The sequence below is a fragment of the Doryrhamphus excisus genome, linkage group LG5, assembly GCF_037039965.1.
Source record: "Doryrhamphus excisus strain RoL-2023G ecotype Guam linkage group LG5, RoL_Dexc_Guam_v1.1, whole genome shotgun sequence".
Lineage (NCBI taxonomy): Eukaryota > Metazoa > Chordata > Actinopteri > Syngnathiformes > Syngnathidae > Doryrhamphus > Doryrhamphus excisus.
Window position 1 is genome coordinate 9,158,068 of NC_136361.1, and position 18,823 is coordinate 9,176,890.

Here is an 18,823-nt window from a genome sequence, read left to right on the forward strand (position 1 = left end):
TGAATATAGCTTTATTTGTGATGCAGTTGACGCAAATAATGTTATTATTATAATAACATTATAATATTTTGTCTTTTCCAGTCGGTATCCGCCTCTTAGATTTCTCTTTGTGCTTCCTCTCACCTGTTGAGACGCTGAGACACATACGTCATCCATATGAAACCAAGCACTGGCCAAAAGCATGATTGACAGTATAAACGGACCAATCGTGTTAAGGCGCGTGACAGGTGTCGAAAGGCGGTCGACCAATAGGAGTAGACCGGAGGCTGGACAAGGGCGGTGACGTCACGTCGCAGCTTGTAGCAAGTGACAAGAGAGGAGAGGAAGACGACGGCGAAGTTTGTCAGGCAGGAGTTGAGTTTCTGCACTTTTTGGAGGACAACGACGACATCACCGCTGACGTGTGGTTTGACTCTGACATCTGCCCACCGTCGCTTTATAGCAGAATAAAAGCACACAAAAAAGCAACTGAAGTTCGCTTGACTTCGACAAACGCAAATACGTCGAGTTACGGAGAAACTATGACAGGCAGAGAAGATGAATATGATTATCTCTTCAAAGGTGAGTCCATTTTGTTTTTCCTACCTAGCTTAACACGACACCTGCCCGCCCGGGCGACTGACGCCAAACTTGCCAGCGTCGACCACTCTCGACATTTATTTCTAATGTGTCCATAAGGCGGAGGGCACCTGTTCCTACACAGGTAACCACTTAAAGCCGCCCGGCCATATTATTTCAACATTAGCTTATATTAGCTTTAAACGGACCGGACCAGTTGAAGTTAGGCCAACCGGCATGTGCTGGCGAGTAGTCATCTTGTAGGCCGGTAACGCAATCATCTTTGGTTGCGATGACGGTCAGCAAGGGTCAAAAACTCTTGACGATTCAACAAAATAGACTTGCTGACAAAGCTGAAATAAAGTGAACAGCTCACGTCCGAAGTCATAAACTATGAATGTGTGTTTCATTTAGGAAACGCGGGCGGAGAAGCACTTTACAATGACAGAATCCACTTTATTTATATGTCCCATTTCATCATCCAGTAGCCGATTTGCATGTTTGAATCATATCTCGGTCACAGCCAGAAAGGTCATACGATCACAATGACGCACAGCATTATCTTAACTTTAAGCCCAATCCCGATAAATAAAAATGCCATCTGTCTGGATGTCTCGACCTGAAGAATATTGGAAGAATTGACTGTTTTTAATGCTTATTTTGAAAATGTGAGCACTACCAACACTTCCTGGCTAAGTCCACATACAAGTGCAAGTTTAGTGATTAAACACAGGCGAAAGAAGCAAATATGCATTTGTTTAAAACAGGCTGGCATCAGCTGGCGCTAACAGTTCATAGTTGCACCTTGACGTGAGCATGGGGAACTTCAGAACCTCAAACAAGCAGGATGCGTTGTCAAACTGGAAATACCTGCATCGAGTGTGTGTTAGTGTTAAGCCATACAAAAGCTTTGTCACCAAGCAAAGAGAAGACGAGATTTGCTCCCAGACGCAGCCAGCACAGGGGCTTCCACTCAGGGAAAGGTAGTTTTAAGACGTCGCTCAGGTGTCTGTTTTTTTTACTTCCAAACTTCGCTTGTCTTGAGGCTCTATGCTGAGTCATTTATATTGCTACGACATCAGCGCAGGAAGTTGTCCTGCTGTCTAACCCGAGGCTTCCATCTGCTTTACTTCTTGAAGCTCAACCCAACTGAAAAAGAAGAGTGCTGATTGTGTCATCAACAAAGAAAGAACATCAATATTTCAAGCTCTTTATCTGCATGTGAACAGTCGACATTACCTCAGATAATTACATCAAATACACATGCAACAGTTCAGTTTTTGTATGCCTCAGTTTTTGTCTGATTTTGGCGAAGATTGTATGTAACAAGCTAGTCCATTTGCCTCCATTTGTGGAATTGAGTTGCTAGCTCACCGTCCATGCATTATTTCTTTGAGCGTGACTGCGAAATAACCCGTCATGGGACCAAAGAAACGTATCGAATTCAAGAAAGAACTCATCCCAAAGTACAAAGATGGCGTCTGTTGGCCTGTGTGGCTGAGCAAAAGTACGTTGGTAACCCCCAATCCCCGCCTTATTTGCCTTGGAGAGAAAGAGCGAGTTGACAGCTCTGGGTTTTTGCTCGTTGGCTAGCACTGCTCAACTCTTGAATGGAGTATAATACATACATGGAAAAATGATCTAACCTGTTCTCATTGAATTATTTTTCAATGGCTTTTAAAGGGACAGGATCTGACCAAACAGGTTCTTCCTCCCAGAATTAGCATCCTAGTTCATTTGAGCATCCAGACTTGCGCTCAGCTGTTTCTAATAATTAGGTGTGGGGGGTTGAAAGCCTTCTTGCTGTGCGGTGCCAAGCGAACAATGGCTTGTGGAGGGGTATATAATAGAGACAATGTATCGTTTAGCTAATGGCAGCTGACCTACATTGGCTGTATGATTATTTGCCTCCACCCGAGTTGTTTTTGTTAGATAAGGTAAGGTGGTAGTACAATTACAACTGAACACATGAAGTGGACTTGCCTTCCTGAGTCTTTTTACGCCATACCCTTGATGACTAACACGTTGCGGCAATGCAAAGTGTTGAAACACAACTGGCTTTGTTTGTCAATGCCGTTGCAGCAACACGGTCGCTACAACATTAAAGTTCCGATTTCCTAATAGCGAGGATGGCGTGAGGCTGAGTCACCTGATGCTTTCTTTATCTCAAGATTTTCAAAGAGAAAAAATCAGAAGTAACACGGAATTAATCCTATCCTTGTGAGTCAGTGGTGTCCATTAAAAGACTGGCTGAGATAATAATAAATACATGTATTAAAACGTACCGATTACTGATGTCATAACCAGATAAGAACAAATGCCGGAATAATTTGAGAGCCCTTGCAGCCATATTTTTAAGTCATTGCAAAGGATTTTTTTCAAAGACAATATGTACAGTTCAACAAATAAAATTACACCTGCACTGTTTTCAACCACTAGGGTTGGCCATCCTTTGAATTTGAACGATTCAAGTTCCGATTCCAATTCTTAGTTTTGATTTTCGATTCCGTTGCTTTTTAGAGGTAGGGTCATAAAAGTCTGCACAAGTTCACAGTGAGCCCCGTGAGAAGTCACCCGCTCCATACAGTCGGCGACTTCCTTATACAGGCCTGCCTGGGTACAAGCTGAGTGGGACCAATCACAGCAGCGTGGACGTTCCCAGAGGCGGGTCGTGGGTGGAATAAATGACTACAACTCCCTGGGATTGCGGTCCACAAGTATTGTACACACGCTGTACACACATTTAGTAAACCCTAGGTTCCCAAAGTGTGGTACGCATCCCCCAGAGTTGCACCACTTTTGGAAAGTAGTATATTTTGTTTGCTGCCTCAATGTTGATGTAAGCCATTTTCATGAAACAGAATATAGCCGAAACTGCCGGAAGTGTGTTGACAAGATCCTTTGACTGTTGCTAATGAGACGTACTGTGCAAATAAGTAAACTTGTTTAGCCGTAGCTGTAGCCTCGTCCTTTTACACCAGGCTTCCACATCAGCTAGCATCCTGAAATCTGTGGTTACATCGGCATGAGACAAACGTCGTTATTGTTTGACTTCTTGGATTCTGACTGCTTAGCGCAGCCGTGTCAAACTTGGTCCATGGATGGCCGAGACACTGCAGGTTTTCTTCCAGTCACGAAAGCAACACCTACTTCATTTTGAATTCAATCAAATCGCCAGCTGGTTGGATAGACACCCTGCATTGACACATGCATCACAAACAACGTACTGTTATTAAAACACTATGAATGTGTGAACATTAATCATGTTGGTCATGATATTAAGTTACAAATAATGCACTTAGCCGACCACTCTTTTTTTATAAAGTTAAGCCAAACTATTTAAGATGTTTCTTCTTTGCTGGTGCTCACCGGCTCTTCTTCGTTGGTGTTCTTGGCTATTTATTGTGGTCGGACAGCATCAAACCTAGGAATCGAAATAAAATTGTTTTTTTTCTCACCCATTAGTGGTCCTGATTGGAGATTCGGGCGTGGGCAAAAGCAACCTGCTGTCTCGCTTCACTCGCAATGAGTTCAACCTGGAGAGCAAGAGCACCATCGGAGTGGAGTTTGCCACACGCAGCATCCAAGTGGAAGGCAAGACCATCAAGGCTCAGATTTGGGACACGGCTGGACAGGAGCGGTACAGAGCTATCACTTCTGCGTAAGTGCAGTATTTGTCTTTTACAGTGGAACCTCCGTTTTTGTTATTAGTTTGTTCGAAAAGGTTAGACAGAAGTCGAGGCAATTTTTCTCATTGGAAATGATGAAAATCCGGCTACAGTAATCCCTTGTTAGTTTTTAATTGGTTCATTTGGTGTTGTGATAGTTAGAGAATAGAAAACCTGCTTACAACCTTCTAAATATAACATTATTAGAGCCTTCTAGACATGTAATAATAACCCTATAATCAGCTGGAGCCTATCCCAGCTTTGTTTGGGCGAGAGGCAGGGTACACCCTGGACTGGTGGCCAGCCAATCACAGGGCACATATAGACAGACAACCATTCACACTCACATTCATACCTATGGGACAATTTGTAGTCACCAATTAACCTAGCATGTTTTTGGAATGTGGGAGGAAACCGGAGCATCCGGAGAAAACCCACGCGCACACAGGGAGAACATGCAAACTCCACACAGAGATGGCCAAGCAGAGATTTGACCCAGATCTTCCTGAACTCCTGAATTTTACACTTGAATAAACAAATATAATAAGCATAAGAAAAAATGCGACATAATATAGACTCGGACATTAGTATTGGGCAAGTTCCTTATTCGGTTTTTTTTTTAACTTTCTGTTCTGTACAGTACTTCACGTGGCTTTTGTCTCACCAATTACTGACTGAATTACCATTACTGACACCTAGTGACCAGTGTAGAATACTACATATCATTACAACGTCTTTGAATGTGTCTTCTGAATGTCTTATGTTTGTATTGCTGTAAATGTATCCATTTTTATGCTTGAAAGTGCTTAATCTAGGCAAAAAATATAATATTTGCTTACAGAAGCATATTTGTTGACTAATATCCCGCATTCAACCACAAAACAGCAGTAATGTTTCTATTAATATACAGTAAAGTCTCGTTATATCGATATTGTCGGGAGTCTGAAAAAATATCCATATAACCGGACTGTCGATATAGCCGATCCTGTGCCGAACTGCATTAAAAGTGGGCAATAATGCACTCAACATTGTTCTATAGTATAGAACAATGTCGATCAGCTTAAATCAATCTTTGCTTAAGGATTTCAATACCAAAAAAGAACACGGCGAACGGCTGCTTCCAGTCAACTTTATTTTTCACACTTCCACCACCAGAGCACAGCACACACACCGATTCCCGCACTTCCTGGTTCACAGGTCATGCTCAACCCGCCCCACATAGCTGGCCAAACACATGCCTGCAACAGAAGAACCAACTGCGTTTGTGGTTTCTCTCGTGTGTATAGAATCTATACACACGTGAGAAACCACGAACGCAGTTACATGCATTACGGCATGCACATATGAAAAACAGTGATTATTGCAAGCGATAAAAAGATATCTGAATACAACACAATTAAATACATGTATTTGTACGCTTGTGTCTTCGTTGGAATAGGTGTGTATGCTATGTCAGTTGGTTCTTCTGTTGCAGGCATGTGTTTGGCCAGCTATGTGGGGCGGGTTGAGCATGACCTGTGAACCAGGAAGTGCAGGAATCGGTGTGTGTGTGCTGCGCTCTGGTGGTGGAAGTGTGAAAAATAAAGTTGACTGGAAGCAGCCGTTCGCCGTGTTCTTTTTTTGGTATTGAAATCCTTAAGCAAAGATTGATTTAAGCTGCTTTTGTATCGATATAAGCAGACCAAATTGGCTGGCGGGAGATGAAAAGGGCATCGTAGTAACCGGATTATCATAATAACCGGGTATCGTACTAACGGAACTAATTATATCATAAAAGATTAGAAATTTGCCGGGAAATGAAAATAGTATCGTAATAAGCAGTACTTCGATATAACCGATATCGATATAACAAGACTTTACTGTACATTCATTCATTCATTCATTCATTCATTTTCTACCACTTATCCTCACAAGGTGCGGGTACACCCTGGACTGGTGGCCAGCCAAACACAGGACACATATAGACAAACAACCGTTCACACCCACATTCATATTTTTTGAATATGGAGGAACATAAAAATATTAGAAAAAATAATAGTTATACATGCAGAAAACTATGAAATAATTATAAATGACAAATGCATTGAACTTATTGTCGATGCGGACTTCTTGTACAAAATGCTGACACTTTATTTGGCCCCGTGGCAGGTTAAATAATAAAAAAAAAATGCACGGACTGTGATTACGCACTGGATTATGCAGAACACTACAGTATTAGGCAAACGGACTAGTTTATCTGCAATAGTGAAGCAAAATTGTATGAAAATTCTTCACGAAAAGTGGGGCATATTCACACAGAATGTGAATATTGATGAAGCACAGCTGCATCAAATATGAACATAATGTGTGTCTGTACAGGTACTATCGCGGCGCAGTGGGAGCACTCCTTGTTTATGACATCGCCAAGCACCTGACATACGAGAACGCTGAGCGCTGGCTGAAGGAGCTCCAGGATCACGCCGACAGTAATATTGTCATCATGCTCGTGGGAAACAAAAGCGACCTGCGCCACCTCAGAGCGGTGCCCACAGACGAGGCCAGGGTTTTCTCAGGTAACTCACCATGTAACTAAGCAAACAAACTGCTTTAATTACTGCGTGCTTCACAATGTCTTCATGTTGTTTTTGTGTCTGTGTTTTTTTTTTTTTTGTAAAGCTCTTCATGACTCTTGAGTATTCCCAATTAGGAACACTCTTGTTTGTATTGCAATACACGGAAGACTTAAACATAACTACGCGCTTCCAACACAGGACCAGAGAAGCCACAAGGGGCCCCATATGAACAAATGAAACATGTATTTTATCTATCTATTTCATCCATAGACAAGAAAATTATGACAGTGTTGCTTGTTTGAATCAGGTCTATTTTTTGTTAAAAAGAAAAAGTTTATTTAAGCAAATTGTAACTACAGTATTCTTTGCCTAAATTAAGCATTTTCAAGCATAAAAATATCTAAATCAGGGGTCTCAAACTCAATTTACCTGGGGGCCACCGGTTCTGGGTGAAGCCGGGCTGCATCAGGCTTTCAGAAAAAACCCCAAAACGCATTAATTAAAAGCTGGAAAAAAAAAACTATCTTCAATGCGTTTGCTTCTGCTATACCCTACACTTTGTCAGTACTTTGGTTCCGGTTTTCCACACCAAAATAACTGATAAAACATTCCACTGTTCTCAAATGTCTTAATTTTTATTTTTCTATACACAAAATAAGAAAAAAAACAAAAACAAATTAAGAATAAAGACAATAAATCAATCAATCAGTAATAAATAAGTAAAATAATAATAAAACAGCAAATAAGAAAAACGTAAGAAACCACATAGAGTTGGTAGAGAAATGATTTTTTTCAGATTCAAATGCACAGTATTAACAGTTATTTAACCTTTAACATGAACATTAATGAAACTTAATCATTTGACCCAATTAGCAAGTTAGCATCGTACTCAGTTCCATCTGGGAGCAGTGTCGTAACTTTAACAACATGTTTGATGAGATGCTTTATCTTGACGTGTATTTTCATTTTATTCCAAATCATTTCCTGCATTTATTTGTACCCAGCGTCAAGCCTTTAGCTTCATTGCTAATCCAAAGCAAAACAGGGCGAGGTAATAGGGTAGGGTAACAGTATGGGCGGGGCAAAATCATGTTAATTGTGTCCGGTGTGCACACAGCTTTAAGCTGTCATTTCAACATTAAACTTTGGCATCAAGGTGGGGGCCTCAAACTAGTGTCTCGCGGGCCGTATTTGGCCCGCAGGCTGCGAGTTTGAGACCCCTGATCTAAATGAACAAACTGAATAAGATACATGATACAAATACAAGGCAGAAGAAGCATTCTAATTGTGAATGTAGTATTCTGCATTGGCCAGCTGTCTGGATTTGGTGAGACAACGGCCAGATGGGATCACCAGAAAAGGCATTTATTACAATTTGAAATTATCTCACAGCAGGCACAATAATAATAACATCATAAAATAGAGTTTGGCTTCTCACAACAAACAATATGCTTTCAAGAGAGTAACACGTTTGCATCAAAATACCTCCTTGAAAAAAAAAAACAATCCTCATGTCCGTCTGTCCAGAAAACAACAACAACATGGAACTGCTAAAGTGTGAGTCTGTTATCTTCCATCAATTTTCTATGCCGCTTATCCTCACTAGGGTCGAGGAGGTATGCTGGAGCGTATCCCACCCGAATTCAGGGCACGAGGCGGGGTACACCCGAGACTGGGCACATGTAGACAATCATTCATGCTCACATTGATTCCTATGGACAATTTGGAGTCACGATTTAACACAACACGCATGTTTTTTGAAAACTGGAGTACCCAGAGAAAAATCATGCACGGGGAGAACATGCAATCTCAACACAGATGCCCAAGCGGAGAATCGAACCCAGGTCTTCCCGAGACCTAGATGCTAACCACATCTACACGCGACCCATCTGTTATCTCATAAATGTATAATATGTCGGATTTTCTGTGTACGTTTTTGAGTAATACAAATTGTGACAATATGGGTGTTATTTATTGTCTAGAGGGTTGAATAATGTGAAAAACTGCAATAAACGAGGGATGACTGCATGTATGATCTGTGCTGATATCAAACGATATTCAAGGCTGCAATATCGGAATCCGATCGTATGCGGCAAAAGTGACATCGGGGCACCGCTAATGTGCATGTGTTGCTTTTTTGTTTTTACAGAAAAACACGGCCTGTCGTTTTTGGAGACATCAGCGTTGGACTCGTCTAATGTGGAGCTTGCTTTCCAAACCATCCTCACAGGTGAGTCTTAAAATTTGTCTTGTGGCGTCATTCCTTCTGTAGAAATCCGCTTTTATTCTTCATTGTTAGTGCAATTTCTAAAAACATAAATATTTTTATTCCTTATCTTGAACAGTGGCGCCCGCCTAGGCCAGTCTGACTTATGTCGCCAATCCGCCTGGCTTTATTGTTATTCCCAAAAAGTCCCCTCCTTTCCTCAACATAAATATTTGAGACTCCAAAAGAGTCATTTATATGCAATATTATATATGTTGACATGTCATTTTTGCTAACTACTGTCCAAACTTCAAAATAAAGTGATGACTGTATTAACCTGGATTCTACACCCATTTAATTTTAGATTGAAATACATAAACACACAAGCTGGGCCAAAAGTCAGTAAAAGTTAGTTATGTAATGTAATAAACATCACGTGTAATATGTAAATATAATGTATGTAAGTAAATGTCTAATAAATGTAAAATGTCTAAGTGTTAACTGTAACCCTACTTAATTATCAAAAAAATGATAATTTTTTTGTTTTTCAATTTTTGTTTTACATGCATAAAACAATACCAAATACATATAAATGAGGAATGAAAAGTTGGACTGAGCATCAAGGGCAGCGCTACTCAATTATTTTCTATCATGCCACCTCCCCCAATTCCATATAAATTCAATATTGTTTTTCAACTCAAGTCCCTGCTTTTCTTTTGATCACGGCTGCAAAACTGCAAAATAAACGTTGCGAGTAATGGCACGCTTGAATTCAAGAAATGGCTCATAGCAAAAAAAACAACAAAAAAACAAGGTGGTGTACATGCTGATCTTGCTGCCACATCATGTCTTCGTTAGTGAATTATAGAGTCAGCTGATGACACCAGAAACAGGCGACGGAACTGACTTCCACTTCCTGTTTCCATGTACAGTACTAGCAAGTTGCAAATAAGGAGGTTTGTGATTTAAAAATACATTAAGAGCACAGTTGGACCCACAAAGCGTATTAATAACACGATGAGACTCGCGGTGTATTGTACGCTAACTAGAAGATGTACACAAACAGAGGCATCATTTTGGCGTAAATACTACATGGGTAGCCCGATGTTGACAAACTGCCATGTGTTCTAAATGCATGAGCATCACCCATCACCCATTTCCCTGGTCTAAGTCGCAAGTAGTACGGTTAATAAAGTACAGGTCTATAGGTTTAAAATATGACACCATCGATCAACTGCCACTAGATGGCGGCAGTATCCACGTCATCGGCAAAACCACCTGGATTTTGATTTGAGTGCCTCAGTGAAGACCATCGCTAATGCCCATAAATTCCCATAGAGATTTATAGTTGAACCGGAATTGAGCGAACGACCTCCAGTCTGACTACATTTCACTCTCAAAGCATTTCATTCGAGTTCCCTGATGCTTCAAGTTCAATTAACTTGCATAAAAAAAAAAGTCTCATTCATAAAACATTATGCAGACGAGTCCCAGTAGCAGCTAGCGTAGCTAATGAGCTCCCTGGGAGATGAAAAGAAAGCAAGTAAACTGTCCAGTGAGACGTAAACTGCACACCTGGCCGAGCGTCACATCATGTGGAGATGTTAGCAGCAGATTGACAAGTGGACAGACACAACTTACATGTTTAATCTTGTATTTCGTGGATGTTATGTCAGTAATATACACTTAACATAACATCAAATACAAGAGCTGTATCAAACCATTATGCCTTTATGCACATAACAGTCAGGGGTAGACCTTCAACGAGGCCTGAGTAATTGGTGCTTGTTATATTTTAGCGTGTTTTCCCTCACTCCCTTTTTAATATTAGCTAGCAGGATATTTCCTGGTTGATGGCGTCTGACCCAAAAATGCCATTTTGCTTCTGGAAGTTTGCCATGGTGCTGAACTCTTAACTGTACTGCGTAATAACACAGCCACAAAAATAAACACAATGAATGATATCATTCTAACAGTGGCAATCACAACAAGGTGTTGCTTGGTCGCGGTGCAGGCGGTGTATAGCTCGGGGACCTATATAGCCATTTTTCAATGACTAATAAGGACAGGATTGGGCATGGATGTTTGAAATCATTTGTTGTTTTGATTGTTTTTTTTTTCTGCAATATGTAATTATGTGGAAAATGGAGGACACCCCACAGTGTAATGCTTCTACTCTTGAAGCTCTGCACACAAACGCACAAAAGAGAATTTGTGGCAACATGCATCCCTACTGTGTTGCCTGTGCTATTATCTTCCGAACAACTACGCTGTTACACTATTACACCCCCAGAAGTTGAATTGACTTGAAATTTTTCACACAGTTCAATGCACTCTACAAAAACACTGACTGTAACCTTTAGGCATTGCCACCATCATGCAGAAGGGGCGGGACATTGCGGCTAATGTTCCAAAAGTTATTGAAAAAAACAATTTGTACTACAAGTATGTCAGTATAAGTATGTTTTACAATGCATTTAGACCACAACCCACTTGGAAGCTACAAATGGCATTTACAGTAGCGCTGTTGTACTGTTCCATGTGCTCATTCATTCACGGCATTGTACTATCAGGGCATTGAATTCATAATGTTATATTATACCAGGGGTCACAAACTCAATTTACCTGGGGGCCACTGGAGCTAGGGTCTGGGCAATGCTGGGCCGCATCAGGTTTTCCAAAAAAAAACGCATTTATTAAAAACAGAAAAATATAACGTTTTCAGTGCTTTGGTTCCGATTTTCTACAATAAAAGCTCTGATAAAACGTTCCACTGTTCTCAAATATCTTACTTTTTATTTTTCTGCACAAAATAAGATGAAAAATAAATAAACAAATCAAGAATAAAGAAAATCAATCAGTAATAAATAAATATAATAATAATAATAATAATACAACGGCAAATAATAAAAACTTAAGAAACCACATATAGTTGGTGGGTAGACAAATTATTTTTTTCAGATTAAAATGAACAAAACATTATTAGAGCCCTGTAGACATGACAAAACATGACTATAGTCACATACTTTTTTTTATTTACAACATATTGCGCAACTGCAGGGTCTTGAGACACATGCTAACTCCCAAACTAGAGAGCTAGCGACCTAAACGGTAGCCTTCGAGTTATTTCCTTTAAACTTAAATAGCCAAAAACTTACCACTTCCACACGGATAGGGAGGATAACTATTAACAGTTATTTAACCTTTAACATGAACATTAATCAAACGTAATAATTTTTTCTGGGTACATGATACCATACAGCATCCATATCAAACTTGTGCGGGCCGCACTAACATTAAACTTTCATATCAAGGCGGGGGCCTCAAACTAGTGTCCAGGACACTGGCCTGTGTTTGAGACCCCTGTATTATATGGTTTAAATATGACCTGCTTTGAGTGGGGACTGTCAAATGATCATAGATCTGAATCACACTAATTAGTTTTCAAATTAATTAATCATGATTAACCACAAAGTGTGCCCGTTTTTGTATTTTATGAACAAAAAGATAAACGAGAGGACAGGATTAAATATATTTATGTACAGTAAACCTCGGATATATCGGACTCGGATATATCGGAAATTCGCTCACAACGGACAGATAAAAAAGAACCAATTTTTCTGTAATGCATTTCCAATAAAAATTCATTGCATATATCGGATTTTTTATAACGGATTTCGCCTATTTCGGACAAAATCTCCAGTCCCGTTCCAATTTCCCTCGCATAGTATATCGGATGGCCGCATCGTGGCCTTTGATCCATCTTTGATCCATGTTCACAGCCAAAGCTGAAGATTATAACATCTTTGTATGAATTACAGACATGTACATGAGCATGTACAACGAAATAAATTTTTTTTTCTCAAATCTGTAGAAATGCCTTCTTGTTGCTATTAGCGAGGTTTAGAAACCAAACGATAAACGTAAGTGCAAACGATAATGACGTCACATGCTATTGAAATGTATGGGAACTTGCCGACTTGTCAATAGCCTGTGATGTCATTATCGTTTGCACTTACGTTTATCGTTTGGTTTCTAAACCTCCCTAATAGCAACAAGAAGGCATTTCTCCAGATTTGAATTTTTTTTTTTTATTTCGTTGTACATGCTCATGTACATGTCTGTAATTCATACAAAGATGTTATAATCTTCAGCTTTGGCTGTGAACATGGATCAAAGAAAGTTCCCACATGGCATTTCGCGTCCATGTAAAGAATGTGGCAGGAAGGGTAGGCCCTAGGTCTACATGAGGCCAAATCCCAAAACAGTAGTGAGGTTAAGATCACGTAGGCCTACGTTATGCTAATCTTGTTGATGTCACTGGCTATTGTCTTTCTCCTGGCTCCAGATTTAGGACAAATATAAAAGTGAGTGACGTCAATAATACTAGCACAGCAGTGAATGAGATCTTAACCTCACTATTGGAAATAACGTAGGCCTGACGGGCGTAACAGGGCCTAGCTTAATTAACAATTTGTTATGCTCAGAGTCCAATAAAGTTAAATTCTCATTACCTTACGTCTCTTTTCATTGCCCAGTCCAGGTACATTGGAAACATAGTCAAGGAAGTGCCTTTTTATAACGGATAAAAGCCGATTTACGCATTTACCGGATATAAATCCGATATATGCGTAAAACTGACATTTTCCGGTATACGCATATAACGGATTTCACTTATATCGGACAAAACCAGTGGGAACAATTGAATCCGATATATCCGAGGCTTACTGTATGAACTGCACCTAATGTGCACCAATTTTCAGTTCATTTGGTGCCTAATGCTAGTCTCTTTAATAGTAGAACATTTCAATCACACTGATTATTAAGAGCAATACAGCATTCAAAGACGCCATGTAACAAAGTCAAATATCATGTTTTGAGTGTAGATCTATTTTCAAGGACGAGCATACTTAAATGCAGCAAACTGCAATTCTGCATAAGAATATCTATTTGCTGTTTTTTTTTTGTACTTCTTTTTATTTAGACCTCACTTACACACACAATAAAGGCATTCTTGTGATTGTCAGAGTGTTCATGAATGGTTGGTTGTCTAGTGAAAATGAGGTGTCGTTCCGAGGACGAGCAGAGTAGGGATGTGTTTGTGAGTTGGATCTACGTGCACAACGGTGTGGAAAAAGGTGGTGGTTTGCCCCCTTCCTGATTTCACATTTTTTTCATCTTTATCACACTTACATGTTTCCGATAATAAACAAATTTAAATCAAGGTCCATGGCAAAACTGAACACAAAATGCAGTTTTTTAACTAAACCTTCATTATTAATCCAAACCGACATGGCCCTGTGTTGAAAAAAATGGATTGCCCCCTCCTTTAAAACACAACTATGGTTTATTACACCTTAGTTTGGTTTCTAGCCACACCCAGGCCTGATTACTGCCACACCTGTTCTCAATCAAGAAATCACTTCAATAAGACCTGCCTGATAAACTCAAGTAGACCAAAAGATCAAGAGCTAACATCGTTGCCTAGATCTTAAGAAATTCAGGAACAAATGAGAAAGAGGCTACATCAGATACAGTATATCCATGTGGAAAAGGCTATACAGACATTTCTAAAGCTTTGGGACTCCAGCAAGCCACAGTGAGAGCCATTATCTAAAAAAAATGGCAACATTAAAGAACAGTGGTGAACCTTCCCAGGAGTGGCCAGCCAACCAAAATGACCCCAAGGGCGGAGTGACAAATCATCCAAGAGATCACTCAAAAAGACCCCAAAACAGCATCCAAAGAACTTCAGGCCTCACTTGCCTGAGTTAAGGTCAGTGTTCATTCATGACTCCACCATCAGAAGCACAAAAACTGCCTGCGTAGCAGAGTTCCGAGACAGGAAGAAAAGTCACTTCTGAACTATGAGAACATTAAGCCACGTCTGAATTTTGCCAGAAAACGTCTTGATGATCCCGAAGATTTTGGGGAAAATATTAGTGGTCTGATGAGACAAACGTTTGACTTTTTGAAAGGTCCCATTACGTGTAGTGTAAAAGTAACGTCACATTTCAGAAGAACGGTAAAATGCGGTTGTGGTAGTGTGATGGTCTGGGGCTGTTTTGCTGCTTCAGGACCTGGAAAATTTGCTGTATGTCTTTAGTTGTCTACCAAAAAATCGTGAAGGAGAATGTCCAGCCGTCTGTTGTGACCGTAAGCTGGAACAGTCCTGTGCAGCAGGAAAATGATCCGAAACACACCAGCGAGTCCACCTCGGAATGGCTGAAGAAAAACCAAATGAAGACTTTGGAGCGGCCTAGTCCAAGTCCTGACCTGAATCCTATTGAGATGCTGTGGCATGACCTTAAAAAGGCTTCATGTAAGAGACTCATTGCGAGTTATAACAAACGCTTGATTGCAGTTGTTGCTGCTAAGGGTCTCCCAATCAGTTATTAGGTGACTTTTTCACATGGGGCCGTTGGATTTTTTTTCTCTAATAATAAACTGACTAAAAATTAACTTTGTTGGATCTGAAACATTTAAGTGTGACAAACATGCAAAATAAAAAATAAATCAGGAAGGGGGCAAACACTTTGTCACACCACTGTTGTGTTCAGGTTGTAATAAAGTTATGAACTATGTGGCTTGACTTGTATGCGTTGACACAAAAGGTTTTAAGGAAATGAAAATGAAATCAATTAGTTACGGTCGGTAACTATTTTTTTCCCTGCTTTTCAATCAAGATATTACAAAATAACATATTTTCATATACTCCTTGACATTACCTCTCAATGACAAGTGGTGACCCGAATAGCATGAAGATTTCAACTCAAACTTCTCATACATTGTATACTTTACGGGACTGCTTTAAAGGGCACAACGTGACCTGCAGCAGGTCTTGGGGACGATGTCTGCAACTGTGTCGGACAGCTGGAACGCGAAGTCTTCACTCTAGGGTTGGGCGATATGGACCTTAGCATATATCGTGATATTTCTGGCATGTATTATGATATGATGGTATAAAAGTGAAATTCAGCTGAGCCATGTTTAAAAAGCTACAAACCTAAAGGCATATAATTAAGAAATACACTTGTCTGAAATTATCATTAATTTAAAAAAATATCGCCCAGCCCTAGTCCGCTCAAGTCTGAGACATGACATGCACCTAGCGGCAGCATCGCCAGCAAATAGCGCAGACAAGAACGTTGGGTGCATTCATAGACATTATTTAAAAAAAAAAAAAAAATCCCAGGTGACCCACTTTTGGGTCCTGACCACGGTCATAGAAGAAGTTATACCCCTCACCTGAGTTTATCAGTTTCCTGCTCCAATTTAAGGCCAGATAGGACAGCTCTAGTTTAAAAATAAGCAATTAGCTAAAAATGTCATCCAATACTTCTCTACAAGAGAAGTTTAGAAACACATTTGAAACACTTCTATGCTAGGACTACGTTATGCTAGCCATAGCATTTCAGTATGTGGAATCAAACTATGGAATGGATTGAGTAAGGAAATCAAACAATGCACAACGATGAGCCAATTCAAGAAACAATACAAGCAGTTGATGTTTGCTAAATACAATGAAGAGTCTTGAGCCAGTCATGATGTGCTATATTTATCACTATATTGACACTTACTATGGTACACATTATGGCATTGGATGCTCATATCACCTCCTACTTCGGTACGAGGTGCATTATTAAAAAAAGAAAAAAACCTTAAACTGTATAATGGAAAGCAGGAAGTGAACAAATGTAACAGTTAGTGATTGTAAAAGTACCAGATGGAGGGGTAGGATTTAATAAGCTTTGCTTCTTCCTACTCCTTTTGGACATGTGGAACTGGGAACTGATTATGGGATGCACTCAATTGGAATCTGATGCATGTTCAAATGAAATAAAACCATTACCATTACCATATCCCTCACCTGAGTTGATCAGTTTCCTGCTCAAATTTAAGACTAGATAGGACAGCTCTAGTTTTGAGGGCATGGTGCAGGATCATCTAAAGTACAGGAAACAATCATTACAGTGAGCATGGTATCACCTTCTTTAGCATTCCATCCAGGTGTAACTGTGATCATTGAGGCACCTGAAGGCAAAAATGGAAGGGATGGAAGGGACAGCATTGTATGGGTGGTTGGTGGTGTCGCAGACCACCCTCTCTGTTCAGACATGGCCTCTCTCACTCCCATTTTGAACCAGATGTGAATTTGTTTTCACCAAGCAGTCACTTCAAAAATATGTGGTGTTAAGACAAGGCCTTGTCCCACACCATCCCCTCAGACTCCTCAGACTAGAGCTGGCCCATCTAGTCATGAGTATGAACCGATGAGAGGCAAAACGTCTTTATGGTGAACACATCCGTCACATTTCTCACGTCTCCCCACAGCCATCTACCGCATTGTGTCGCAGCGGCAGATGATGGGACGAAATGACTCAGACTTTTCGCCTGCCTCCAACGTCGTGCCCATCACAGTGGAGCCCACCCAGAACACGTCCAGTAAGGGAATGTGCTGCCAGAATAACTGACCACCTGGTGGCGCCACCGCCGACCTCTTCCCTCATCGCTTTTTGGGGCAGAAAGCGAGTTAGACCAAGACCGAGAGACAACCATGGCAAGAAGATGAAGAGGTGGGTAGAGATGACCACCTCACACAAGGACTACCGTAGTGATTTCAGGGAGGCTGGGAGGGGGGTTAGGTGTTCACAATGGAGGAGAGGTCGGGAAACAGACAAGTTTAGCAGTTCCACTCTCGGCTCCATCAGCATTTTTTTTTTTTCAAGCAAGACCGCTCAATAATCAAGAGCTGATTGGCAAATCTCATGATGACATTTTTTTTTTTTTTAAACAAATCACATTGAAATTTGTCACCATCACCGGAACATTCCCAAGAACTGAACTACCACCACTCCCCCAATAAATGTTAGACGTCTACAAAGACATATTTATTTAACACTAGACCTCGTTTTAAAATAATTCAATCTTTAAATTCTACCAGTAAATGAACAAATCAGTTGAGGATCATTGCAACGGATGAAGATCTTGTGAGGACATCTACCTCTCCATGCAAGGACATGTCATCCTACCTAAATGCTGGGTTTTTTAAGACTTATTTTTTATTCTTCTTGGTGATTTCCTGCTTACACGAGTCTCCCCCCTTGTGCTCACTGGTCTTTTCTGAAGGGGGGAGCAGGGGGCAGGATTATTTTTTTATGACCGTTAACTAGCTGTGACAAGTTGTTAGTGTTTGCAAGTAAGGGCTTGATTTCTAAATGTGTGTATACAATCAGTTAACGTGTGTTGCTTTCATGGGACTTAAACTGGGTGGTGTAGGTTAGGGCTCCAAAGCATTTATTCTAATATATGTATATTGGACTGCATCTGTATAAATAAATCTAATTTGTAATAGACCCTCTCAAATCTAGTCTCTTTGACAAAACATTCAATACATTCACTTTTGATCAGAGAAAACTGACTTTGGACTTTGGAGCAGTTCAGTTTGATCATTTATGTCTGCTCCATTGCACAAAAATGCACCAGCTGCTCTTTTGGGCAATTTTTAACCCTTTGAAATTAGAAATGATGAAATATTGCATATTTTAACACCCCCCCCCCCCCCCCCTCCAACAACATCATCTAGTATAGTCATGATCAGTGATTTTTAGGGCTCGAGCACTGACCAGTGCGAAAGCCCTATTGTAATCGTTCCGTTTTTTATTCTGACGAAAGGACGGCCATTTTGAGGGCCTTAACATGCCCGAAAACTCACCAAATTTTGCAAGCGCGTCAGGTCTGGCGAAAATTTCGATCTGGTGGGGGTCCCGAAAACAATGTTCCAAAATTGACTCTCTAGCGCCACCTTTAATTTTTGAAAAAATTGGCCCCCGCCACCA

General features: G+C 40.3%; 1 protein-coding gene across 1 annotated transcript; it reads left to right on the plus strand.

The window, feature by feature from the left end:
- Nucleotides 1-289: 289 nt before the first annotated feature.
- On the plus strand, nucleotides 290-18,338 carry rab11al (RAB11a, member RAS oncogene family, like). The gene is made up of 5 exons (XM_058053630.2): nucleotides 290-561; nucleotides 4,024-4,219; nucleotides 6,585-6,778; nucleotides 8,928-9,008; nucleotides 17,319-18,338. The coding sequence occupies exons 1-5, from the start codon at nucleotides 522-524 to the stop codon at nucleotides 17,456-17,458; spliced, it is 651 nt and encodes a 216-aa protein (XP_057909613.2). The 5' UTR covers nucleotides 290-521; the 3' UTR covers nucleotides 17,459-18,338.
- Nucleotides 18,339-18,823: the final 485 nt, after the last annotated feature.